At 51.5% G+C, this 27,976-nt stretch overlaps 1 protein-coding gene across 1 annotated transcript; it reads left to right on the top strand.

Annotated features, from left to right (window-relative positions):
* Positions 1–10: 10 nt before the first annotated feature.
* LOC122382482 (protein phosphatase inhibitor 2-like) lies at positions 11–27,958 on the top strand. The gene is made up of 5 exons (XM_043367858.1): positions 11–141; positions 969–1,102; positions 8,858–9,037; positions 16,964–17,049; positions 27,114–27,958. The coding sequence occupies exons 2-5, from the start codon at positions 1,026–1,028 to the stop codon at positions 27,320–27,322; spliced, it is 552 nt and encodes a 183-aa protein (XP_043223793.1). The 5' UTR covers positions 11–141; positions 969–1,025; the 3' UTR covers positions 27,323–27,958.
* The last annotated feature ends 18 nt before the right edge of the window (positions 27,959–27,976 follow it).

The following is a 27,976-nucleotide window of genomic DNA, read 5'->3' as shown; positions in this document are numbered from 1 at the left end:
ATTTTCCCATCAGTTTGTGTTGAAAAGTGGAGTGGTGTGGACGTGGGAGATCCGGGGGACTTTGTGTCGGATTTTGCAGGAATTGGAATTGTATTCAAATTCCGAATAGTTAGGAACTGTCCTGGCAGTCGACATATAAAGGTGAGAAAAGTCAAATCTCGCGTGGTAGGCAGCAGATCATGATCATGCAATGGAAAGATAAAAATGGCGTTTCAATTTTTGTTTTCGGAGATCAACATTTTTCAAAATCCAAATGAAGCAATGAAGTTTGCTGCTGAAATATCATGGAAGTACTTCCAGGCATCATAACTTATGTTACCGATAAGCTGACTTGTAGGTGATTGATTTGAATCAGAATCATCCCAAAGTGAAAGGTCATTTCAATTTGCCTTTGCTTATTCAATGAATATCAAAATTCTGATCTGTTTTTACTTGCTAGCGACATGCTTTGATGGAAATAGAAATATCCTTTTGACAATAGTTCTTGAAACACGATTGTGATCCCTGAAGCCATTTTTAAAGACTAGATTGATTCCATTGCATGAATAGAGATCAAAATTGACTATCGTCACTGTATCCTATCGTCTAATGACTATTTGTATTGGTTGACTCCACTTTTGGACTCTGTTGTTGGGTTCCCATTTCCTGCACTTTTGGGACGACGGTGAAAACAGGGCGCCTGGGGCGATTTGATCAAGGTTCGTTAAATTTACACGTGATGTTTGGGATATTGATATAGAAGGCCCATGGAGCGGGAGAAGTTCCAAATGTCACGTGACTAATATGCCCTCCGGCGCCCTGTTTTCACCGGCATCCCACTTTTGGAATACTAGTTAGCTTGAATGTGGTTGGTTTATGTCAATGCACAATTGAATATTGGCTCCCTGTAGAGAAATTCTTTCAGATCAGATCTGAAAGATAATGAAATATTTAATTAACATATGTGAATTCCCATTCTGTCCTTTCAGACTGTGGCCTGGAGACAAGAGTGACTGAACTATATAGCTGTCAGACAAACTCACAAAATGGCTGAGCAGCTGAAGCCCCCCAAGAAGGGAATCCTGAAGAATTCAACCAGCTTTGACAAGACTGAGAGAAAGTCGTAAGTGCAATTTACCTATAACTTTTTGCCTGTCTGAACAATTTCTCTCAATGCTGTCCTCTAGCTGACTGTATGCTGTCCTCTTGTTGACTGTATGTATTTATTCATGACAATCTATTTAGAAATAAAGAGTGCATAAAGAGTGCATGTCAAATATCTCCAATAGGTACCTATCACGTTCCTGTCAGTAACTGGATTGAGAACCTAATCACAATGCAAATGTGAATGCAATGAGACAGGATCTGCTAAATAATGCTTTGCCACAAAGCCACCTGCCTTAATGCATGCAGCAAGACTTTTCTTTATTATCATTTTGCTCAGTTGGCTTTCACTGTTCAAATTGATTTGATCAATGGTGCTGCCCACCAAGATGGAGTTTTTCACTATCAATCAGGATTATACAACTTCCAACTTGCAGAGGAGGGTGAGGATAAGAATATGACTTCTCCAGACATTTAACCCTCACACTTCTAGGTGGGGGGGGGGGTTGATGGACCCTCTCGGTTTTTCGCAAATAACTCGCGCAAAAAGCAACCGATTAAGCAACCGATCGCAACAAAATTCTCAGCAACCTTGAGGTAATAAATTTTACATGTAGGTACCCTGAAAATTTCATGGCCCTGACCCGTGACCTTTGACCTGTGACTTATTTCTCGAGACCATGTTTGGCCGGAATCGCGATTCGGCGACCGGCGTATGTCGGCTCACATTATCGGCGCGTTTGCAGTCTTTTTGTGGTTTTAAACGTCCAAGCATGTGAAATGATGTTGGTCCAGTGCATTAGGGTGGGTGTCAAGGTCACATGACGGTCAGGTCAGGTCATTGACCTTTGATGACCTTGGTTCACTTTTTCTAGTTTTATATGCTTCTAGGCTAGTTTTTATAGCTTATTTCGAACTAAGCAAGCCATTTGAACATTTGCGAAGTAGTTTTGGTGCCTTCGTAACATCTTACGAAGCTCTCAGTGGGGGTTGACACATACAATGATAATCCGGCAGGACGCCTACTGTTTGACCTGACCTGGCCTGACCTGGTGTAAATGCATGAAGGCATAATCTGTTATCAAAACTAACATGAAATTCGTGATCAACACCCCGAAAAAAATCCCATAACTACCTCACTTTACGAAGTTCTGTCAGGTTTCGATTTTTCCGAATTTTGGATATTTGCCCTGACCTGGAAGGTCAATTGATGACCTAAGACCTTAAAACTGGGTATTATCGGCTTCCTCTCGTCACAGGAAACACACTCGTTTTTTTTCTCTCTAGCTCGATCAGGGGCCGTACGGCAGGGGGGGGCAATGGACCCCTCCCCCCATACGCTCGCGGCTGGCAAAACACCAATACAGGCGAGGGTGAAGCCTCCACTTCATTCAGTGTTCATCACTCCATGGGATTTCTACTGCGTTTACTTCAGACATTTCGATTCAGCATAACAACTTTGCTGTGCATGTTTCCAATTTTTATAAATTGTTTGTAGATTACAGATTCACTTTGGAGCATTTTCTTATGAGTCAAGCTGCCTGACATGCTGTCTGCTTTTGGGTGTCCTTGCCTTTACACAAAGGATGCGGTAGTGGGCGCAAATGACCTTGCGGTCGATGCACCTCTTGATCCACAGACCATTTACAGAAACCCCCAATTAAGTAAGTACCTTTTAGTGATGATGAAATAGCCTTTGCTCATACTTAATCGAAAAATGACGAAAAAACAAAATAATATAAAGACACTAAGTACCTAAATAAATGTGCCAAAATAGGGCATATTAGAATTATGATGCAGTACTAATACATATAGCAAGTACGCAGGTAACCATTTGATTCCGCATGTGCTTTTTGCGAATTAAATGCTCAAAGTTGTAGGTAAAATAGCAAAGTGCTTACCGGATTAGGGATCAAGGGCTGATCGTCTACAACGGACCTTGGGTAATTTTCTCAATGTTATTGAACATAACCTATTTAGCAATTTCTTACTTGGTGTGTAGTTCGTGAATTAATTTTGTGTCTAGTCTAGTACCTAATTGGCAAAGCACCGCCCTGCCTGTATTTGCAGCATTCGTAAGTTATCCCGTCCTGGCAACCAAACGTCTGCATAACAAGTATATCGTCAATGAGCGTTGAGCATAGGCTCCTTGTCCAATTAATGCCTATAGCGTCCTCGTCTTTCCCAATGCCTGCAGCATTTCCCCCGAGATAATGCTGGCCTAACATATCTACCCTGGCGTCGAACTACCGCTATTATTAGAACCCCAATCACAGCGCCACTGACCAGCGATAGCGACCGTTTAATCATGTACGATGGTTTAGCCGATGCTGTGTCATTTGCTGATAGCTGTGACGATCCTGCGGTGGCTCACCATACCGTAATGTTTGTCATTTTCCACGTGTTTGATGCTGGGCCAGATAGCCGTGTTTACGTTTCACTTCATCCAAGTGTTGACAAAAAGTTTGGCATCTCAGCTCGTCATACAACCGGTTCTTGTGGTGATGCCGTTATTCAAATACGTCTGGTTCTTTTTCCTTGAAGGACGCTGTCACTTCGTTGGCATTTGTGCACGAATGAAATTATTGTGTAGCTGAATTCGAATGATATGCTTTTCAAATCTTTTACGTCAAATTCGTGGACGTCTGATTGCATTGGCTATAACACCATCAGTTTGATTCGATTGGCTGTCATGATATTAGTATAATTGCATTAATCTAGCCGACGACGCTCAGTCGCAGGATTGTATCACAGCCTACCAGGATCTTGTTCCTTATCAGGCTTATTATGTTCAGAACGAGAGAAGATCGGCCAACCAACCGGGGCTGGGGCCATAATACAATGATATTTTTGTTCACCTAAGAATGTCCAATCGTAATGCGAATGAATACAAACGACTATATAGACTTTTCGTCAATGAATAGGGCAGACTGGTCCTGTAGATGGACATGGCTTCGGCTCCGTGTCGCTGGGGTGCCCATCACTGTTGCATTCATTGCCACCAGTTACTAGGGAGTGTCTCGCCCGGCTCCGCTGAGGGACATTCCATCGGCACCTGAGCACGTTTGGTATGCAGTGGGCCGGTGTATTGGGCAATGGCGCACGGCCGAGATCGACCTACGGCTTACGAGTATGCCTCGCGGCTGTGGCAGCAGCAGCATTCGCTGGAGCTACCGAGACACGGCTGAGGTGTTTGACTGCGCAGAAGGCGGTCGTCCTAGCTGCTTGTGTAAGCCGCTATTTGATGCAGCATGCGTATCATACGTTCCAAGACGCAATGTCACATTCCCTACAGTTACATTCCCCACAGTCTAAGGTCCACAGTGCACCACAGTGCTCTGCACATTACCCAGCAGGGCATGCACCTGCAAATAGTGACTGGTGTCAAGAATCAATAAATAATTAGGCAATTGCATGGAGCCAGGTTTTTAGAAGGCAAATACAATCAACTGGAATAATACAATAGTGACTGGCGTCGGTCGCCCTGAGATATTTTGTACCTGCATTAAGTCTTGCTCTCAGAAAAGAAAGCTGCTCATGGGTGGTCTTTGAAAACTCCTTTGTGCAAGTTAAAGAGCGCCTAGTTCAATACCCGTCCCTAAATATAATTTTCAGCGTCTACATATTGCTGCCGTCGGATGGCCCCATTTGCAAACCGTCCGAAATGCCAGGCCCTGTAATAAATTCCCAGAGGTGTTAATGTGGCCGGGTGGAAATGCAATATTCCAGTGAGTCGAGGCGGTCCTCCAGTAAAATGGCGAATCTGTTATTTGCCTGTCAACTCCTCGCATCGGGATATTGCGATGTGACTTGAAACATTCCAATATTCTCGGCATCCATAAATATATAACACATGACAGATATGTGATCAGTACAATACTTTTATTAAACATTGACAGTCCCTGTTTTGAATCGCCTTCTGATCAATTCCTGCTTTCTTCGTTTCCCCTATCCAACCCTTTACCTTCCCTGGCTGCCTTATCTCACCCCGTCGTACGCCCGCCGCCCGGTTCCGCTGTTCCCGGCCGATTACGGTGAACCAGCCACGCTTATATCCCGGCGCCAGAGTGGTTTAACTCAGTTCGTGACAAATTGGCCCTCGTGTTCCGAGTCGGGCCCGCTATCGGCTGACGGCTAATCTGTAGTACCTGCACACGGCCGCGGCTGCCCGGTACTGCATATTACTCTGCTCCCATTAACCCATTTTGCAACAGCTATCCCACCACGTTATGGTCGTATGTTAGTGTCGTTTACTGTTCACGCTAGAAATGAATCTTATGACGCAAGCTTGCGTCATTCGGGACAGAGCATCCAACGTACATACATATATTGATTAGTTATTTACCTGTCTTTTATCGATTCTGGTTTAGCCATCGAGAGCTTTACATTTATCCATGTATCGGTACTCCTAGTCTTGCGCATTGTGTAGTGCGTGTATTCCTGTGCATGTTCCCGCCACAGGCATAGCACCGTTTTTAGTTTTGGGTGTCTCTTGCTCTCGTGGTATGTCTGTCGTGTCGCCACCCCAATAGTGAACCGAATAGTTTGTGAACTGAACTGATGCCCTTACCATCCGGCGATGGCCACCGAGCGAGCCGGGATGGGGCAGCTACTAGCCGCCCTGTTGGCCGACGGTAGCTGCCCACTGCCCAGCGGACGGGCCGGACCGAGCAGCAATCTTCGCCGATAAACCGGGCCGTGTTCGAGCACTGCAATCGCACCGATAAAGAGTCGGTATCCGGCCTGGGTCGGGCTCGACAGCCTTTGTACCGGGTGGTCTGACGCAGGCGGCGCGGTCTCGACCACACAGTAGTCTCCTCTGTACCAGGGGTAGCAACACCGCCAATCGCCGCAATGAGCCCTGTGCGCCGTATATTCTCCCGAAACCCATTAACTGTGAGTGCGGAAGGTGCTGCTTTCAAGCGCTATTGCCGACCGAGCCGGGGAGTTGAATTCATCCTGCGACAAAATGTCAATGGTTAAGCCGCAGGACACCGCAATATCCGCTCCGCCGTCTTCCCTTGTCGTCACCGCGTCCGCTCTCTCCCCGTCCTCTCTCTCTCTCTCTCTCTCTCTCTCTCTCTCTCTCTCTCTCTCTCTTTCTCTCTCTCTCTCCCTCCCTCCTTCCCTCTCTCCAATCGACAGAGACTCCCGGACAGCGGCCGTGACATATGACAACCTGCTCGCCTCTCGCCGGCGTCGCCAAACCGCCGCTTTCCCAGACGTGACCGCAAACGTCGCCCGGTCCCGCTGCGCCAACTCGGGCTTACGTAACTACCCCGCGTGCAACATTGCGTGTTGCATATGCCGGAGGCGCTCGTGTGCGTATGGGTGTGGCGCACGCTATGCGTGTGTGTCTGTTATCGTGCCCTGAATTGGAAAAGGATGTGATTCTCGCAGATCGCACACATCTGCTGTCTAGCTGACAATGGTTGCATTAGTAGAACAGCTGCGGTGTGGTCGGAGCCAGAAGCGATTCGGTGGTTGAAGGCCAAATCTACTTTGACCTGCACTGCTCGCATCCGTCTGGTGGCGACAGGTTTAGATCGGGTGCTATTTTGTTAAACGTGTCTGCATTATTAAACGCCATCCGCTCGGCTGTGGCTGCTATAATGACACTCTGTGATGGGATGTTCTTTGTCCCTCCGATACGTCCGTTGTAACCGGCATCACATGGTGCGCCAAATGTGTCAATGCCGGCGACCGCTGAAGCCAGACCTGTAACGGGAAGGACCAGGGGCGGATCCAGGAAAACTCCAAGGGGAGGGTCATGAATCGAAGTGGTGCCCCTACCTATACCCAAAATTAAAAACTCAACGGATTTCGTCCACTTCATTTTGGTGGTGCTCCAATTTTCAGTTTTTTTTTATTTTTTTATTTTTAGTCAGTATCTTAACTCTTAGCCACAACCACATTTACCAATTGTAAGCAAATATATATGAAGGTGCTATGTGTATATATGTTGTGGACGCTGAGTAGTGAGTACTTACCAGGAACGTTATCAGGTAAGCGAATCGTTGTCAGTCCGACGAACTTGACCCTGGCGTCTAAAGGGTCTGTCCTTGACACTTCAGGCTTGTCAGGGGCACCAAAGTCCTTTAAGGGACACCGCAAACCTGTCAGGGGCACTTACGGCCTTGTAGGGGCACCACAGGCCTGCCAGGAAGCAGGGGCACCACAGGTCTAGCAAGTATACACGACAGGCCTGTCAGGGGCACAACGGGCCTGTTGGGCCCATGAGCAACCCTAGGGGCAGGGGCACCGCAGGCCTGTGAGGGGCACCAGCGGCCTAGCAGGGGCACCAGTCAACACAGGCCTGCCAGGGGCACCACAGACCTGCCAGGGGCACCAGAGGCCTGCCAGGAGCACCACCGACCTCGCAGGGGTAACTTGGGCCTGTCAGGGGCACCACGGGCCTGTCGAGAGGCACTTCAGGCTTTTCAGGGGCACCATAGTCCTCTCCGGGCGCAGGGGTAGCAGGGGCACCAGAGGCCTGCCAGGGGCACTACAGGCCTAGCAAGGGCACCACTGGTCTATCAGGGGCACCACGAGCCTGTCATAGCCAGGCATCTCAGGCTTGTCAAGGCCCAGGGGCACCACAGGTCTGTGAGGGGCACCAGCGACCTAGCAGGGCCACCAGTCAACACAGGTCTGCCAGGGGCGCCACAGACCTGCCAGGGGCACCACAGACCTGCCAGAGGCACCACCGGCCTCGCAGGGGCACCTTGGGCCTGTCAGGGGCACCACGGGCCTGCCAGGGGCACCACAGGCCTAGCAAGGCACCACTGGCCTGTCATGGCCGGGCACCTCAGGTTTGTCAGGGCCCAGGGACACCACAGTCCTTCCAGGGGCATTACAAGCCTGTCAGGGGCACCAGAGGCCTAGCAAGGGCACCACAGGCCTGCCATGGACACCACAGGCCTGCCAGGGGCACCACCGGTCTTGCAGGGGCGCCTCAGGCCTGTCAGGGGCACCACGTGCCTGCCGGGGACACTTCAGGCTTGTCAGGGGCGTTACAGTCCTGTCAGGGCTCAGGGGCACCAGGCCCGTGGTGTCCCTGCTAGGCCTGTGGTGCCCCTGTCAGGGCTGTGATACCCCTGATAGGCCGGTGGTGCCCCTGGCAGGTCTTTGGGCCCCCGGGCCTCAAGGGGGGGGCATGACCCATGTGACCCCCCCCCCCTTGGATCCGCCACTGGGAAGGACTGGTCTTCTGACGGGCTTCCCCCTAAAGAGATATGCTGTGATTCCTTATTCGCATAATAGCTACCCGATCGTGTCCCTGAAAAGATGCAATAGTTTCCAGAGTGGTGCTGAGGCATCCGTAAATAGTGTTAGAGAGAAATAGTGTGTTAAATAGTGTTTGAGAGAAACTTGGTGACTCGTGAAGTTAGTGCCAACAGTATTCATCGCCCATCGGACGTCGCTTGTCGTTCGTAAACTTGTCGACGAAGGAACGGCAGATGATAGTGGTTCTTTTGGATTAACGTCAAATAAGCTGTCAGCTAGATAAGAATCAAGTAACTAAATAAACAAGGAAGCATCGCTTCTGACTGAAATACAATGCCAGTTGGACTATGGTCATACGCTTATTGCAACATTACCACACGGTAGCTCCGCCTATGACTAGAAGTGTTTATTTATGCAGTTTGAGGGCGTTAGTCAATGTCTCGATACTGCATGTGCTATTGTTAGCGTGATAATTCTTGTCTGTCAGCCCACTCTCCTGTGTCCGCACGGATCGCCTGTATTTGACCTTGTGTATCTCGTGACACAGGTCACTGAAGGAGACCAAGTGGGACGAGATGAACATCATCGCCACCTTCCACCCGGCCGACAAGGACTACGGCCACATGAAGATCGAGGAGCCCAAGACGCCCTTCAACTACGCCTGTCCCGACGAGGCGGCAGAGACCGCCGAGACGGAGGCCATCGACTCCGACGTGCTCGCCCAAAAGTGAGTCCAGCTGCCGTGCCGTCCGACGGCGGGAGGTTGAAGTTTGGCGGCGGCCACGGGGTTAGGAAGTTCGCGGCGAACAATTTACGACGTGAATTAGTTAGCGGGGTGGGGGTAATTGAAAACGGTGGGCTGTCTTTAGTAATGCGGCAGTGGTACGGCCAATCAGGTTAATGAGCTCGGCGATCGCCGGCTTCATATCTGCCAACTTTGCCGCCGCGATAACTCCTGTCGACTTCTACGCTGCGGCTGCCCAACCCAGATAGCCGAACGCCGCCTGAAATCGTTCGGGGAGGCGCGGGGCGCTCCGTTGCGTTCAGTTCTTCACATCAGTTCCCCTGAGAGAAATTCTGAGTGAGAACGTCCGGTCTGCCCACCGGGCTGCGACGCGCGGTGTTGAATCGATACGCCGCTCGCGTGTCCGACCCCCGCGGCGTCTGAGGAGCCGGGCCCTGGCCCTTCTCCAGACGGCGGCGCTGTATTTATAACCGTCCGATACTCAGACTGGTGCCTGAGGATGCTATTGTGTCTGGACGAACCGGCACCGGACGGTCGGCGTGTTTGTTTTCCGATCGACCCGTTGACCTGAGTGGGAGGCCGTGATCGGCGTGGAATCCCGATCACGTAAACGGTGCCGATCTATGTGGCGTCGCAGAGCGCGGGGGCGTGTAAACTGTGAGCTCGTTCGGTGTCGTGCCGCCACTCTGGCTCGATGGCGTGTCGTCACATCAGCGCCGCAGTAGGTACCGAGGCGTCACACCGCGGTCGTCTGGGTCTCGGACTCCGTGTCTTCCGATGGGAGTAGTATACTCCGGAGTTACTCGGACCGACTGATTGGAACCGGAGCCGATCGGGTGGCCCGAGGGCTCCCTGGGAGGTTGTTCGACGGGGTCCGCTGGGGACAGCAGTCGCCGCCGCCCTGGCGCTGGTCCAGCCTCGTCAGACGGGCACCGCCCACGCGTTACCGCACACTGGCTACCGCACACTGGTCACTGGCCACCGGCTACTGGCTACCGCGCACTGGCTTTCGCACACTGGCTACCATCCACACTCACAAGCCTCCACCTACTGGCTACCGCACACTGGCTACCGTCCAATGACTAACGCACACTGGTTACCGCACACTGGCTACCGTCTAATGACTACCGACCGCTGGTTTTTGGCTACCGTCCACTGGCTACCACCCACTGACTTCTGCTCGTCACCGCTCCAAGCTATTGCAGTCACAGTCCACGTCACCGTCCATCGTCACTGCTGATATACCGTCTCCTATCCGCCCTGCCGCTGTCACAGCATCCATAAGTTAGCGTCATCCACCCACCGGCCGCCGCCAGGCACCCACCACCCACCATGACTCCACCGCCAGCCGCCTATCACCCTCCGCCCCACCGCCCTCCGCTCTGCGTCGGCCGCTGTCGGCTGCAGGAGCAGACGCTCAAAAATGTCACCGGGCCCCGGGGGCTGCCAAGCCGACTCCGGGCGTGTGCCAGGTAGCCATGCGGTGGAGTGAAGTTGCAGGGTGCGGTGGGTATGTTTCACGCGGACGGGTGCTTAGTCAGGTGACGTCTCGGAGAAGGCGATACGTTATCGGCTCTCCCGCCGGGTGGACGGGGGTGAGATCATTGGCTGATGGGGACTGAGGTCACCAGCTTGGTCTACCAGTTAAGATGATGTTGGTTAGCTAGCTGTTTGCACTCATTGTGTGAGTGGACATTACTTATACCGGACTTATCGAGTGGATGGTATTGATAATAGTTTTTTTTTCAATGAAATTCATTCCATGACGAAATTGTGCGTTACACATAGGCTCGCGTGTTGGGCTGATAATCTATTGATCCGGTGAAATACTGAGTTGGTAAACCGTATGTACGTGGGGCTTAACAATTTGCCAAATTCCACCTGTTCAGCCGCCTTGTCCGGCGGCTCGTACCTATATGATGTCAGGTGCGCTGTCCGGCGCGCCAGCAATGCGTTGTCCGGCCGTTTTGCCGCCGCGGCCAGGGATTAGCCACGGGTGGTGTCCACGGCCTGGATCAAGGACAGCGCCGGTCGCAGTATCGCCCTTCTAACGCCCTTCGGTAAACACTCGGCGGTATTGGCCAACGCCCTCTGGCTAACGTCTGTGAGTGCCGTCAGTAGTTGTGGTGTAACCGAGTGGCGTGTTGTCTTATTGAAAGGAAATTCTTCGGATTGTTGCTGGCTCGTGGTTGGTGGGTGTAAGCGGTGACGTCAAAGTGTTAGTGAGTCGGATGGTTCGGCAGGGAATGTAAGAAACATGTTATCTGCGGTTGGCGAATGCCAGGGTTGTGTTGCTGTCAAAGACGGAGAAACTACGCGGCGTGACTGGAGATCACAAACATGAGTTTGATGACCTAAGGACGCGGCGACAGGGCAGAGATGGAACGGGCCGGGGAAGCGCCACCGCCGCGCCGACATGCAGAGCGGATATTTCAAGTGAAGCGACTCGGGGCCAATCACGTGTGCTCTGGTGACATCAGCCGCTGAGCTGGCACAGTGCAGTGGGCTCAGGGCTGAGTCATTGTGGCCCCGGGACACATCGTTCGTCACCTGGAAGGCCGGACCATTCAATGTGAGCCAGCGGTTTTTACACTTTTCAGCGTCTTCGCTGAGTTTGATCGGGCTGGTGAACCCACTGCTGGAACGAAAGATGACGCACATTTAATCAACAGATTGGTTTTACTGATGTTCCGATTCACTTTTGCTTACCGAGCTAGCGCTGAAAAGTTCATGCTTTTCTTCCTTTCGCCTCTTCTGCAGTTGCGGTGTAACAGCAGTTCCCGCTGTGGATCTCACTCAGAGATATTACAGTTTTCGTCAGACACCACCGGTTGGCAGCTGTTCATTATCAAGTTTGTCTAGCATTTCATTAGCTTCCAATTATCGCTGCCACTGTACCGAGACGGCAGAGCTGATTCAGCCTCGAAGCCTGCCGGCTCTGCCAGCTCAGTTGGCTTCGTTGCCGAGCGCTTTTGTCAGTTTCGTGAATGGAATGGTCCTCTTTATTGCGCTGATGAAGCTGCTCACTTTGCATCTAAATCGGGATATAGCACCTCTGCTAAGGCGGTTTGAATGTCATTACCATATAATGAACCCTGAGGGGTAAGGCATGCGGTGGCTACTTGGCTGAAGCTTCATACTCTTTGTTTGGCTGGCGGAAGCAATTCCTAGCAGCCATTTCTGGGGTACCTACTCAAAGTGTCTAGTTTAGTCGAGCCCATTCAAGCACTGGCCAAAGTTGTACCAAAGTACTTGCAAACTTGTCCCTCCGGCTGTGTCATTGACTCCTGCCTCCAGCACAGTTTCCGGTCCCTAAGCCGACCGCCATGCACCGCGGCCTCCGGGGCGCCCAACTGCCAACTTTTCGCCCGTAGATAGATAGATCGATGCCGAACTTGGCCCCTGGCGGCGGCGGTTGTCGCCGTCTATTGGTCCGGCCCAAATACCAGCGTCGTGGCCGCCACGATTGGGTTTGACGGGACGGCAGATCGCTGGCTACGCAATCGCTGGCGACAGACGGTTCGGTGGCGAGATGGAACCGATTGGCGATTGCACGGGGCTGCTGTCTAAACAGATACAGGTTGTTTCCTTTTAAGAAAAAGATAGTAGAAGTTAAGATAAAAGGATATGTCCCATGTTCCAGACCTATCGCTTAAGGGCCTGCACTCTCGAACGTAAATAAATGTAAATCAGGAGTCTGATCAATCGGTCTGATGTCATTCACCACATCGGCATTCATGGCTCCGATGACAATGGACAGTCACTTCCGCCGTGTTTTGCTTAGAACCTCCCTCTCGCCTGCAATATCGCCGTGCTGCGGTGGCGCCGCAATCACCATCTCAGACTGAGGCGGCGCGATTACGGGCGTATCTGCACGGTGATCGTCTGTCGCGGCCGTCTGGTGGCCGGCGCGGTGACAACATCATTGTCTGGTGATACGGCGACAGGTGCCGATATAGCCAGTGTCGGGGGGGGGGGGGGTGCTGGCATCTGAGGCCGGCGAGGATTCTGTGTCTGACGGTCGGTTTTGGTAGTAGTTAACTGACATGAGATATGAAAAGTCTGGGAAACTGATTAGGATTCCACTCGTCAAGTTTGATGTAAATACGTAATCAGTTTATGGTTAAACACAGTCGTGGTGCATTGCCGAGACATGGATGAGATAATAAGATATGGCCGAGACATCAAAATAGTAACTGGCCTTGGATTTAGGCAGTCGCTGGAAAATGGTGTGGTCCGGTTCCGTTAGGTCTCTAACTGTCATTTTGAATATTCGTGACCTGAATGAGCTCTAAGAAGTCTGAACATACCTGTTTGCTTGGTGTATTGTATCTCTTTCCACTCCGCTTCCCTCCATCCCAACTACGCGTTATTCGCCCGCGGCCCTCCTGCGTTTCTTTGAGCATTGCGGAACAGTATGTCTGCAGGCGTTAACTACTAGTGCCATCTGGTGGCAATTATTTCAGTGCCTGACCCCCAAGGCCTTTCCTAACGCAACTAACCTTAGGCAACTGTTGTTGAAGGCTTACATACTTGCTGGCATTCGGTTCTGGTGTAAGACCATATGAACTATGAAGTGATAAAAACAACTACCTAGCATTTGTGTGTTGAAATTGGCTACTGCCCTTTCACTGCGTTTTGGTATGCAGGTACTTGAGCTTCAACTTGAGCGTATTCTCTTGTAAGCTAATGTGATATGCTGGAAGTGCTTCTTTTTAGCGAGCGTGCCCAAATGATTCAGCTCTACCCACCTGTGTTGTCGGCTGATGCAAGCTCGATCAGCATGCATTATCAATTATCGAATGAAGCTCTTTTTCAAATTTAGATATGCTTTAAGCTTTCCCTTGTCTGAGAGCCGTTTCTGAGAGGGATTTAACTAGCTCGACCCTGATATACAGGCCACTGATTAGCAGCATGCCTCTTATCGTGACTGTATTACAATGCTTCCTTCACGGCAAACTCCCTGTTCGTGATCGTTAGCCAAAGAGCCCAGGCAAGGCCTTACATTTAATTAGCAGTTTGTGATTAAACTCAGCTGAAATATTTTTCATTGCCAACACGACCCAGCTTACCCGCTTTCTTATGCAATATGCATGGTCAAGACCAGGAGATTGTGAAGGCTAGTCACTTCAGCGCTTCGTCGCAAGTCGTTGAAGAACAAGACCGGCCAAAACGATGCAACCTGGCGCACTTTTTAGAACTGCATGCGTTTATCGTATATATTCCATATAGGCTGTGCGACATGTTTCGGAATGCAATGCTGATTTTGATATGGATTGACGGTGTAGGTGTAAGCTGTGCAACATGCCGCAGAATGCCATGTTGATTGTAATATGGATTGATGGTTACCAGACGATGGTGCGTTTGTTCATCCGTCACCCTCCGCTCGTTTCGGTCAGCTGGTTTCTCTCGTTCAGGGCCGACTACATGTTGGCCGATGACCTCTGTTTGACATTCCTACGTTTAATACACATGTATTGCAGCGTGCCCCGTACGCACGGCTATGTTTTACGACTACTCGTATATCGAACGTCAGGAACCTAGGCTGTGTATTAAACAGGCACTCAATGGCAAACGGTTTTGTTTTACAGAGGTGATTGTGGCACCCTTCCGTGCCACTCTCCACCAGCAGCGACTCCGTTTGTACAGGTGTAATAACAGTGGCTAGGCTGACGTGCTCCCGCTCGCCAGTCCAGAGCGTGACAGGGAGCAGCATGACCTTGATATGGTGACGCGACGGCCCGCCAGTGACATCAGCTGGCTTGCATTACTAAGTTACGGGCAATTATGTATATGGCTTACAAACGGTACATTAGTCGATGGAAATGGACTCTCGGATTCGGAATTTTTACCCACATCCATAGACTAGTCCATATCAATATAGTTAGTATAGTACTATAATACAGTAGTAATACGATAGTCTATGCCATATCCCATCCACATGTTGAATGCGGAGGCAAGTACCCGCCCACCGCGGTGTTTATCTTGGGATGCGTGTTTGGATTGCCTCCGCTGGTGAGTGGGGTAGCTGGGTGGATCTGGCAGCATTGCTGGATTGCTGGCAGTCGGCACGGTGGGTCGATACACGGTGTGACTGCTCCTTTCAATTCAGTGCTGCCTTTTCAAGTAAATGTGACGTGTGCTGACTGAGAGGGTCGGAGTAGGTAATTTGCAGTGGCAGAACCCTTTCGTGCTTTTGTATCATCCTTGTGTTTTTACTTTTGTTCTAATGCTTGAACAAGATTTTGTCCATTCGAGCGAAAGGTTGGCACAAGCTGTGGTAGTGTAGGCATACCAGTCTCAAATCGAGCTAATGCACTACGCAGTCCTGATTGCGCCGATATTCTAAACGCGCCTGCAGAGCCGCATTTTTACTGCTGGGCCTATCAGAACCATAACCGGTTTCGGGCCGATTGCGTGGCCGGTTGGGTGGCTACCAAGGCATTCGCTCCGCCCGACCTTCGGTATTCAGTGCCGGTATTGTTGAGGGAGCAGTCTGTCTGCAACTGGCTGGCAATGTCAGCGTTATACGGACGCCGGTGACGGCTAGCCGCCGCGTCCAAACACAACACCGCCGCCCCCGCCCCCGCTCCCGCCCCCGCCCCCGCTCCCGCCCCCGCCCTGGCGACGACGGGCGGGGGCGGGGGCGGCACGCCGGCGCCACCGCCAGGCTGCCACTGAAAGATGGCCCACTTCAAAGAGCGATGGCGGCTCGCGCCGGGTTTTCGGTGTTGGTCTAGCTAATACCGGTCTTTGGCAAAGACGTGCCTTGTGGTGGTAAGATATGGGCGCATGCTCTGTTCCAGCGCGCTACCGCTGACAAGTATTGCGTCGTTGATAGCATTACGGCCGTCACTAAATCAATCCTGAGCCACTTGTTCAGTGGAGTTTCTAGACTGACCCACTCAGTGTTGGAGACTGTGCTAAACTAACACAACACCCTTGCTGCCTTCACGGAAACTCTGGAAATCATTTGATATGTTTTACCAACGCCTGCGATTATTACACGAGGGCAACATCAACTAATATGACATATTCCTCCCGGAACTTTCGCTGGACAGATACTTGCACGGTCAACATCACTGGACCTCTTTCAGAGGTGCTTCTCTGCACAGGCAGGTGCAGGCGCACTGTGCGGTACTCGCGGCTGTCATACCGCTCGGCACCGGCTGTGTCGGTATGCAAGGAATGCGCTACACCGCGTGGAAATGTCACATTCAGGCGCGGAAGGTCGACAGATGGACCGGCCAAACCTGAGGCCGTGATAGTCTGCCTTGGTGTGGTGCAGACTGCAGTTGAACAAACGTGTGGAATAAGTGTGTGAATTTCCTCAATGGGGTGCGGGACGCAGATATCAATTTCGACGGTGGTTCCTCGAGTCTTCATATGCTGTTTTCGCGTTCTTACCACGCTTACGGGACACAAGTGCCGTTTCTCGGAGCATTAATAATCTCGTCGTGACACAAAATTTACGGTCTTATCAATTGCGTTTGGAGACACGAGTTCCATTCTTTGTCATCCGCGAAAAGCACTTTGGTAATATATTCGAGAAAATCCGAGTTGGAGTGGCCATAATGCGTAAATCATGTTTTCATATTAGGGTTTGTTATGGACGCGCGACCGAGATGGGCGAAACTATGACCAGCAATATTGCCACCAATCGCAGTCCAACTGACTGAAAGCTGAATATCTTAAGCGATGCTGACGTATTTACCAGTTCATGGTTACAGAGCGGTCGCCTGAGATTGCTTGCAAAACCCTCATCAAATCCCGAAAGTAGGTAAGGGGATTTGGTACAACCGAGAGTCGAGACTGCAAAGTGTTCAGAAGTGATGTCTGTATTCCCACCCCTTTCCGCACCACGCTGTACCGCCCCTCCGCTGACACCGGGCTCTCCCCGTCCGGCAGGATTCGGTTGGGTGCCGAACAGCCGCTCAAGGCCATGGAGCAGGTGGATGAGGACGACGAGGAGAATATGACCGCCGAACAGCTGGGTGAGTGGCGCGGGGAACGGCAGACCGTCTGTCTGTCTGTCTGTCTGTCTGTCTGTCTGTCTGTCTGTCTGTCTGTCTGTCTGTCTGTCTGTCTGTCTGTCTGTCTGTCTGTCTGTCTGTCTGTCTGTCTGTCTGTCTGTCTGTCTGTCTGTCTGTCTGTCTGTCTGTCTGTCTGTCTGTCTGTCTGTCTGTCTCTGCCTGTCTGTCTGTCTGTCTGTCTGTCTGTCTGTCTGTCTGTCTGTCTGTCTGTCTGTCTGTCTGTCTGTCTGTCTGTCTGTCTGTCTGTCTGTCTGTCTGTCTGTCTGTCTGTCTGTCTGTCTGTCTGTCTGTCTGTCTGTCTGTCTGTCTGTCTGTCTGTCTGTCTGTCTGTCTGTCTGTCTGTCTGTCTGTCTGTCTGTCTGTCTGTCTGTCTGTCTGTCTGTCTGTCTGTCTGTCTGTCTGTCTGTCTGTCTGTCTGTCTGTCTGTCTGTCTGTCTGTCTGTCTGTCTGTCTGTCTGTCTGTCTGTCTGTCTGTCTGTCTGTCTGCCTGTCTGTCTGACCTGGTCTGGTCTGGTCTGGTCTGGTCCCCTATACAACACCTGGTATGGTCTGGTTTGGTCGGTCTGGTCTGGTCTGGTCTGGTCTGGTCTGGTCTGGTCTGGTCGGTCTGGTCTGGCCTATCTGTCTGTCTGTCTGTCTGTCTGTCTGTCTGTCTGTCTGTCTGGTCTGGTCTGGTCTGGTCTGGTCTGGTCTGTCTGCCGCTCCGTCGGTCCCGTCGCCGGCTCCTCAGCCTCTCACGGGCCACGGGCTGGCTACGAATCCCATTCCAACCACGCTTCTGTGTTCTGCCATTTCTCTTCTTCTTTGTGTCTTCGTGTTCTGTCTCCCCTAGATCTGCCTTCCACCGTCGATCTTCCGTCTGCCTTTATGGGTTGCTGTCGGCTCTTCGCATTCCGCCGCGGCGCCGCCCGTACTCTGCCTGGGTTCTGTCTCGAACGGCGTTCCCTTTGTCTGGTGGGTTTTAGCTGAGAAGAGCGGCTCTCAGCTCTGAGGGCCTGGTTTGAGCGTATCTTATACCGAGCGCAACGGCCGCTCCCTCCCTGTCCCTCGACAACCGCTTTCCTTCCACCGCTCACCACCCACCACCCGCCACTCTGTGCTATCCACCCTCCACCCTCCACCCTCCACCCTCCACCCTCCACCCAGCGCCCGCCACCCGCCGTCCGCTCCCCGGACCTCTCCGGCCGGCTGCATTGATCTGCAGAGCGCTCTGTGCCTGCCCAGGGACGCCCGTCCGAGTCCGTCCCGGGCCGGCTCCGCTGCCGCCGCTGCGGTGGTGGTGGCCCACCCTCACTGAGATTGTCGAAGGCTGAGCACGGGGGAGGGGAGTGGTGTTCTCAGCGCTGTTGGATGGTCCGGTGATGGTCGTTGTTTTGTCTACAGAAGCTGGATATAATGAGCTTCCTTACTACGCCGCGTGGAACTGTGGATGAGTTTCCGTGCTACGTTATGTGCGGATTAGTTTCCGTGCTATGTTATGTGCGGATTACTTTCCAATCCATACCTACTACGTTGTTCGGCTCAGCTTCCGTACTACGCTGTGTGCGGCTCTGCTTCTGTACGACGCGGTACGGCTGGCGGCCCGGTTTCCTCAGCTGGCGCTCTGTTTGATGTGCCCCGTTGGCGCGGGGTTTACCGGGCTCGCGCAGCGACGAGGTGGCGCAGCGGGCCGGAATTTACGGGCCGGACGTCGGATGTCGCCACAGCCACCGTGTCTTCCGGCGTCCTGCCGGGGAGTGCGATAGATCCCCATTGTTCGGGTGCCAACATTACTGTGGACGTCAACTTAAGCGTTGACCAAATAAGTTCGTATGGTTTTGATTTCAACCGCGGAATATTTAATAAGTGATGTGTAAGTCTGACAAGCGTACACATTTTTTATTGAACTTAACTCATCATGGTCAAATCAATGGCTTCGCAGGCAAGCGCCACGTGTCTTTAGATTAGTTGATTATTTCAGCCGCCGGCGAAGTCTGATGCGCTGTCAGCCGAGCTGCCGGGTTATTCGAGGGAAATTGGACCGGGCCATTGCATGGCAATTAGCCGCTCCCGGTGGAAGGTCTGATTAGTCTGCCTCATTGTCCGGTATCGACCGGACATTCCAGGGCTGTTTGTCTGACTTGGCAGGCGCGCCGTGGCGGCAGCTAGCGGCTCGTGTTGACACTGGGCTCCGCTCGTCCCTCCAGTGGTCGTTATCGCAGAATTAGGCGTGTTTGGGGCCGGGCGGCAAACTTGGCCTAGCGTGCCATCTTGAGCGTGCCTGCTGTCACAGTTGTGCTTTTGGAATTCAAAGGCGCTCCTCTACTGTGTCACGCGGGTACCGGTTTGATGGTGTATGTAGTTATATGCCTGTGTGTTGTTTGCGTTGGCAGAGCCGAATCCTAGATGCATGACACTTTGGTGTCGCTACTTCCATTTTCAAATTCACGTCTTTTCAGGTCTCACTGCGTGTCCATTAATAATGATCTCGATTCTCGAAGAAGACACTCTATTCCATCTCAGCCAGGTCATTCATGGCACCAGTCGCGCCAGCCTCTTCTGTTCAGTGTTCGGAGAAAAGGTCATCCTCAGGTCAGATTGCTTTGGCACTGGGCTGGGTGGAATGGTCGGACCACCTGAGAGCCCTTGATTCACTAGTAGCCCGAAATGTTGCGAACTGTCGGGCCATAGAACAAAGCTGGAAGCCAATATTTTCACAACTCCAAGAAATTTAAAGCAACCACCCTCAAAAATGCGATTTAAATTCACTTTAGGTACCCCGTTAAAATGGGTGCCTATCTCAGTGAATATCGGCTTCCGCTGTCTCAAAATTGCAGCTCCACTTAAATGCTAGAATGGCGAGATGATGGCTAACCGCATTTTAAACGCAACTAACGCTACCATATGCAGCCAGTTGAACGACGGGTCTCGTAATTTGGGAAGTGCGATAATGCCAAGTGTCTGGAACATGAAAAATGACCCAGTAAAAATGAGAAGCATGGGAAACACGAAATGAAAAGTGAAAACCGAGCCACACATAAGACAACGATAGATGCTCAGGATTTTTAAAACTTATTTGCCACTTTTGTGCGCACCCCGCACATCTGAGTAGAATATCTTGAAAATCTAATCTACTACGCATTTCAGACCCTCTGGAACAGTCCTTTTTGGCCCTTTCTCGTTACCTATACGCTTGATTTCAACCAAACTTTGACACAATGTGTTTCAAGGGCCTACCTAATTTTTACTAATATGGTCTTTTAACAAAATGTCAAAATGAAAGGCCTTTGTCGTTGACTTGTAATGGTAAAAATTGACCGTAAAACTCTGCACCGTGGTAGAGGCTAGTATGGCGTTGCAGCGTCAGCTGTTGCGCCGCAGCTAAGCTCTGCCCACTGTGCCGCGACACCGGGACCGGTCATTCGCCGCTCGGGGTCAGAGCGGTGCGGAGCTCTGACGGACTGGACGAGACACACGCTAACGCAGGCATTATTGCGTGAATATTGTAAATGTCGTATCTCGCGCGGAGAGAATAAGGATGAAGAATTCAATGCAGATCGCGACGGTGTATGTATAAAACAATAAGCACTCCTAGCTACAGAATGTTATTCCCTATGCAGACTTAAAATAATCTTATTTTCAATAATTTATAGCGAGCCTCTCCGCAGCCGTTTTCCTACAGGCTATTGTGCATTTAAGGAGTAACGGGACAGAATTCACCTTACTGTCTTTGCATTCAACGGCCTTATTTAATTGAAGATATCCACATAGATACTTGTAGGTATTTCGTTTTTTTTTTGTTTAAAAGATTTTTTTGGAGGGGGTGAAAATAATTACGAGCGAGCGAGCGCAGCGAGCGAAGCGAAGTCTTTTCAATATAACGGAAAAATCTCAGTATGAGCGGCCCGGCCCGGCCCGGCCCGGCCTGTAACGCTTTTGAGAGGCTTATATCTCAGCAACCGCTGGACCGAATGGCCTGCGGTCTTTTTTGCTGGGTAGCCCCATCCCTTCTACCCCGTAATTGACTACTTTTGATACATCTCAGTGACCGCCGTGGCACGTGCCACGTGAAAAGTCAAGGGTGTTCAAGCAGTTTTGCAAAAGTAATGATTTTGAGAGGCCCATATCTCAGCAGCGGCTTGAGCGATTGTCTTGCGGTCATTTTTATAGGGTAGCTGCATCCCTTCTACCAAAGGTCGGATACTCTTCATCTATGTGAGTGACCCCCACTGCACGTGCAAAATACAACAATAAGAGGTGCCAAATTTGTTCCCATTTCAGTAACTCGGTAATTACTGGGGCGATTTCGCTGAAACTTGGCATACAGGTAGGCACCTACCAGGCAATGCATTCCCATGTGTTGCGGTTAGGGTGCTACTGCACGTGCGCACGTGCAGGGGGCGTTTCCAGATCTCGAGAACGGCTGGGCCGATTGCGCTCAAATTTGGTACACGGTTGGGGACCGTTTAGTAGGGTGCCGTGCAAAAGTCATTTTGGACCCCGTTTGCACGTGCGCACGTGCAGAGTGCCGCTTGCAGATTTCAGGAACGGCTGGGCCGATTGCGTTCAAATTTGGTACACCGCTAGCGACCGGTTAGAAGGGTGCTTTGCACAAGCCCGTTGGAAGTACCCTCTCGCCCTTCTGCACGTGCAGGGCTCACTCTCTCGCTCGTAGGTAAATCTTTCTATGACATTTCCACAATGCTTTCAGAATGTTGTTGATAGATCTTAGGCCCGAAAAACAATAAAACAGGGAAAAATATAGGATGACTCAATCTGAAAATGTAGATATGCAATATCGAGAGTTAATGATCTCCCGTCCTTCACCCCCCTTGTCAGTCTCTCGTCTATACGTTTATAGTATATTGTCTCTCGTCTATAGCCTAATCTCTATCTTCGTCACTTGTCTCTGGTCTATCGTCTTCGTCTCCTGTCTGCTCTAGCGGCTATATGCATATTGTTTGTTGTCCACTAGCCAACGTTTACCGTTCGTCTCATTGTCACTTTGTCTCCTTTTCCTTTCTCTTTCTTCCTCCGTCCTTATTTGTCGTAGAACAACTTATTAAAAGTTCATGACATGCAAACAAGCGCTCCACTCCGCTGCGCTGCGTGCGCGGCCCGCACGCCGGCCGGCCGGACTGCGACTGCCGCCGACATGACCCGAGGCTGGACCGCAAGTGGGCGGAGCCAAGCCGCAGTGTGCTAGTGCGTCTCGACCAATCAGAGGGGAGACAGCGTCCAGCCTGTGTCAGCCTCTAAGCATGGCTCTGACGACCTTAACATTATCAGTCAATGACAAGTGCCTTTATTTTTCATTTTTCGTTAATAGACCATATTGATAAAAATTAGGTAGGGATCTCAAACTACCAATGCCAAAGTTTGGTTAAAATCAAACGCATATACAACGAGAAATAGCCGAAAAGGACTGTTCCACAGGGTCTGAAACGCATAGTAACTATTCCAATTGTGCCATCATACCGCTCGCCATGCCATCTGTGCTTCCATGGCGTGGAGCGGAGATTGCATGGGTGGCCAATAATCCCGCGAATCACCGCATCCGCCGGAAGCGCTCTCGCTGTCTCTGAGGATGGGTGACGCGACGGCCCCGCTGCTGCAGCGGTCCGTATTGATCCCAACGTCACGTTTATAATAGGGTTCTGATGGCCTCCTTGCTATTCAGAGCTCTGTATGAAGAGGGCTGATCGTGCATCTTAGTGTGATGGGTCTAATGGGCCGACCGCTCTATCGCCATGGTTTATAGAGTGGTTGATACACTTGGCTGGTTAAGGGAGGCAGAGTAATGATTTATGAATCGGTTGATGGTTTATGGCAGTAATTCGGATAGTCTCGCCTTCGTTGCGCCAATCACTTGCCTTAGTTTACGGCATTGGTGATGGCGTTGTTCTGTTGACTCCGTAATAATGACGGCTATCGCATCTATCGGACTGCGCCTATGGTGCTCGAGCTGCCGTCAGCGGCTATCGCTGCGAGACCCGCTGTTAATGGACACTCAGTGGCAAATGAGGCAGATATATTGGTGGCGGGCGTGGACCCTGAGCGATGGTCTGTCCGCTGGTAATGTCCGTCCCTCTGACAGAGCGCCTCGGGAGTCGCGCACAGTCCCGGGGACCGACTTCTTGTGGCATAACGTAGGTAATCGTAGAAACCACACCGTCCAACGTGTGCAAATTACCGTCAGCCAGTTTTTAGTCCGTTTTGTGGAGAATGATGGAGTAGAGCTAAATTTATGTGGAAGACTTATCGATTTTTTTCACCCATCTGCGTAGCGAAGTGATGTAGGATGTCGCTAAGTGAATCAAATTCAACAGAAAAGTCAGATCATAGTCCCTTCGGTGTATTTTAGGCTCCGGAACACTACTCTAGATGCCTACCGCCCGCAGTTTCAGTCACTCTGCACGAGACATCTGCCACCATTTATGCATAATTCATCTGGTCGTTGCATACATTGCTCCAGTGCATTGTGTAGCAGATATGCCGCAGCCACCGTAGTTTCAAGCCGGTTTAGTGTCAGCTTTGGTCTGTCAGCCCCGCCTTTGTTGAGCAGTTTCGAGCAGACACTACTAGTTAATTCCCGATAGTGCAGAGGGCAGGCAGGCGGTCGCCAGGGCCTGGTGTCCTCCGCCGTCACTGCTAGCTCGCAGCTGCCCGGCCCGCGGCGGTGCAGTGGCAGGGCAGCTGGCCGTCACGGGCTCACTGTGGTTTGTGGCCGCCCCGAGCCACGGGACAGGTGCGGCTCGGTGTGGGGGTGAATATCGGTACCAATCGGTACGGCCGGGTGGCTGTGTCATCATGTGTCGTTGAAGGGGTACTGGCGAAGATAAGTATTCGATTTCTGAGAGCTCGTTTGTCTCCCAGAACTGTGGATGAAAGGGGCAGTAGCTGACAGTATCCCGTGCCCTGATGGGGGGGGGGCATTTTGCCCCCCTCCCCTGGGGTTTTTCTTAAATAGCGAGAAAACGGCAAATTTTGGGTACCTTACCGGGCATCAATTTGACACCTTCACACAAATTTCAAGTCACAGGCCACCTCAGGTCAGGAGTTATTGAGGTCAAACTGAGGTTATGTTCTAGTAAAAATGAGCAAAAAACATGACATCTTGAAACGCTCACCAATTCTACAGTTAACAAGCAATTTTAAAGTTCTTTATGTGGTTGTGTAGAGAAAAGACGGGGCTACAAAACTGCTATCTCGGATTTTCGAAATTTTAGGATTTTCACCCCCAAAAATAAAAAAAAAAATTAAAGAAACTCAAAAAATTTCCAAGTTTTTTTTCGAATTTCGAAAAAACGGAATATATGTGATAGTCCCTGCGCTCTTCGATATACATACCAAATTTTAGATCGATACCTCTTTTTTTGGCCAAGTTATAGCGAAAAAAAAAACTATTAAAAATTGATGACGTCAAATTTTTGAACTCAATTTTTAGCAATTCTAGACCTCGTAGCGCAAAACAGAGACCACCATTGAACTCCTCCCCGTGACGAGCTGCATCGAATCGATACCCATTTTATGCAAAAATATCAACTTTGAAATTTGACCTAATTTGACCTGACCTTGACCTGACCTTGACCTGGCCTTGACCAGAACGTGACCTAAGCTGGCCCAAAAGTCTGCCCCCCAGTGACCTGACCTCTGTGACCTGACCTGGTATCAGTGACCTCAAATAGCAAAATATGTGTTTGAAGAACATTTCCCCATCGATGATTTTCAATGAAATGCATTTTATTCGATTTTACAACGCATTTCTTGAAATGCCTGTAAACGGTGAAAATTCGACCTTTGACCTGACCTGTGACGTCATCGGTTTGACCGAGGTCAATGAAATTGGGTCACAAGTAGAGTTGCAAAATTTCCCTACCGCACTACCGGCATGCCGGTAATTTTTCACTACCGCAGGTTTTTTCGTGGTAGCTGGCATGTGTTGCCGGTAGCATGCCGGTATTTCAACATGGCCGAATCTGTAGTTTTTTATATTGTGATTTGTGACTATCTATAGTTCATTATTTGGTTGGTACCTGTAACATTTTAGGAGAATGTGGAAAATAAGAACGGTTGTGGTAAATGTGATTGCTGCTCACTGTGCAGTCTTCAGAAACACATTTCTGTGCCTAATTCAAGTTCTTTTTGTCCTTGCTTTTTTGATGAATGTGTTAATGTTTTTTTGTAGGCAATACCTCTTTGATTACAGGTGATATTTTAACAGCTGTAGACTGGAATTGAGTTTCAAAATTGTGGTATTTGTGGGGCCAACAGCCAAAATCAGGCTGCTGGTAGTTTTGGTTGGACAATGGGTGGCTGCTGGGTGGGGCGGTTACTGAAATTGCCAAAATGTGGCATCTCATGTAGGGGTAAGCCAGAATCAAGAATGCAGGTTTTTAGTATGCCGGTAATTTGGCGGTTTTTTGCTTGGGGCGTGGTAGCATGCCGGTATCCCAGAAAATTTTTGTGGGGCGGGGCGGTGCCGGTAGCAGCCCATTGGCAAAACTTTGCAACTCTAGTCACAAGGTAGTTCCCCGTTGGGGCTATCCAACGCCGTTTACCGCTTGTCGCTATGTTGCGTGGTTCTCGAGATCTGAGGGGGGTCCAAAATGCCCCCCCCCCCATCAGACCGCGTTGCTCGGCAGACCCCATCAGGGCGCGGGGTATGGGATTTTTGTGTGCCACTGCCTAAATCGGCACAGCCGGCGCTAAAACACCTGGTTTATCGACTTGTTGCTGGCTTCATTTGTGTTGCAACAGCTGGCCAGCTCCTGGCCGTGGGCGCCGAATCACCACCCAACAGCCCTTCCCCCAGCGAGTGGACCCGAGCATTGATATCCAACAGCAACCGTGCCAACAACAAATTAACGTCCCACGACTGCCACTGTTGGCTTGTTTCACCTTTGACCCCACCGGTCTTCTGCATCACTGCGGCTACAGATTGAAACGACCGACGCTGGGTGGTACCCTTGGTGCTGACAATGAACCCAGTGACCCGTATTTGACCTCGTTCGGCCCACTGACCATCTTCTCCACTTGCCCGGTATTGATTTCGATATAGGCGCGCCGGCGGAGCGTCAAACTGCCTGAGGCGCGGGTAGGCGAGCTCTCATGGGGTTCCGCGTGGGGCGGCACCCCGGAAACAGAGCGGTACAGTTGCCGGTACTATGTGGGTCGGGTACCGCCCGCGGCGCCATCATACGGCTGTTGAATGTCCGTATCGATACAGGAACTGAGGAGCAGTCAATGGGTCGTGAACGAACATAACGCTCTGCGATGCATTCAGGAATGCCGACAGAAGAAATAAATAAATGAATAAATAAGTGGAACTCCTCGGCTGGCAATAAGAATGGCATGGCGGTATTGACTTACCATCGATTATTGTAGATACAAATGTTTCTTAGGTGTCCCGTTCCTTGGTCAAACAAAGGCGCCATCACATCAAATGGTTTCCTATTCGTCCGACATTTCTATTAGTGATAGAGTTATGAAAGGTAGCTTCTCTCAAGTTCGAGCCTTTCTGGTGTGTGTCATGTGTTCTGATCTAAGTGTATTGTTGTTTATTATCTGATCTTCCTTCGCTCGCTTTTGGGTTATGTCATGGTTCACGAAGTATTCTATTTTTGGTTTGGCACTGGACCATAGTTTATGCTCACTGCGATGATTTGTGCCTGTATGTGTGCCAGTGACCCGGTCATAGCTGACCTTTGGCAGTAATGAAGTTGTGATCCCCGACTTTATGGCCCCGTCACGGCACGCCGACGGGCCAATGTATACGGACATACGCCGTTCGAGGCTGTGTGGGTGCTGGACGCTGGGCACACGCTCGGACTGATCGGCAGGGAGCGTTGGGCTGCGCCCACCGAACTGCTGCCGCATGACGGGCCCGTGAGTCATGCACTCATGACCGCTGGGATGACGGTGCGTCCTGCGTTACCAGACACCCCACCCCTCTGTACCGTCCCCCCTGACTGTCTGTATCTGACACTCTCCCTACCGTCCCCCCGGCTGTCTGTATCTGACACCCTTCCCCGTCTGCTCCACAGAGGCGCACCGTCAGTTCGAGGCCAAGCGCAAGTCGCACTACAACGAGTTTTACGCCGTGAAGCTGGCCCGGCAGCTGATGGAGAAGGACGAGGAGCTGCTGGAGGCCGAGTCGGAGGAGGGCGCCGGCCCGTCCTCGGCCGCCGGGCCGTCCTCCTCCTCTGCCGAGCCGGCCCCGGCCCCTGACTCGGCTCCGTCAACCAGCTCGTAGACGGACGGCCCGCCGAGACCGGCCCGGCGCCGGAGCCGGTCTGTGTACTGGTTTGGCAGGCGCGCTGTGCGCCGGCCCGGTGCAGCCATTTGTGATACGGTTTAGCCAGAGCGCTGCTGTTGCTGACAGAGTGACGCGGTGACGTGTTGGACGTCGCGTCAACACCTGTCAGTCACGTCAGTCACCTGGTGTCAACGTCACGTCGCCGGATCGACAGCCGCCGTGACGGAACCTGGAGACCAGCCCAATTGTGTGCCGTAGAAGCAGGCGGAGGACGCCTCTGGGACAAAGGAGCTCAGACGGAGGCACATCCTACCCCGGCGGTGACCCGGCGGCCGGCGCGCGCGGAGGCCGCTCATGGTCGCCAAGTCGCGTCACGCCGGTCCGACCAGCTCTCGGTGGACACATCCGTTAGCGCCGCGTCAGGCGAGCGGGGCGGCCGGCGGTGCGCGCTGAGAGGCGGCGTGCCCTATCGACCCGGCGGCGCGGTGACGGAGGCCGCCGGCGGATTCAGACGGCCGCGGGACACGTATGTGATACCTCCCCGACCGGGAGCCGGCCGACCACCCGCTCCGGCTGGGAGCAGAGGCTTTATTTACCGCTGGGCGCGGACAGCACGTGCCGCCGCTGATCCCGCCGATGCACAGTGGCCCT

Source organism: Amphibalanus amphitrite, unplaced genomic scaffold (assembly GCF_019059575.1).
Source record: "Amphibalanus amphitrite isolate SeventyFive unplaced genomic scaffold, NRLGWU_Aamphi_draft 000140F_arrow, whole genome shotgun sequence".
NCBI classification, from domain to species: Eukaryota; Metazoa; Arthropoda; class Thecostraca; order Balanomorpha; family Balanidae; genus Amphibalanus; species Amphibalanus amphitrite.
The sequence above is the reverse complement of the archived record's forward strand: the minus strand, read 5'-3'. Positions and strand labels throughout refer to the sequence as shown.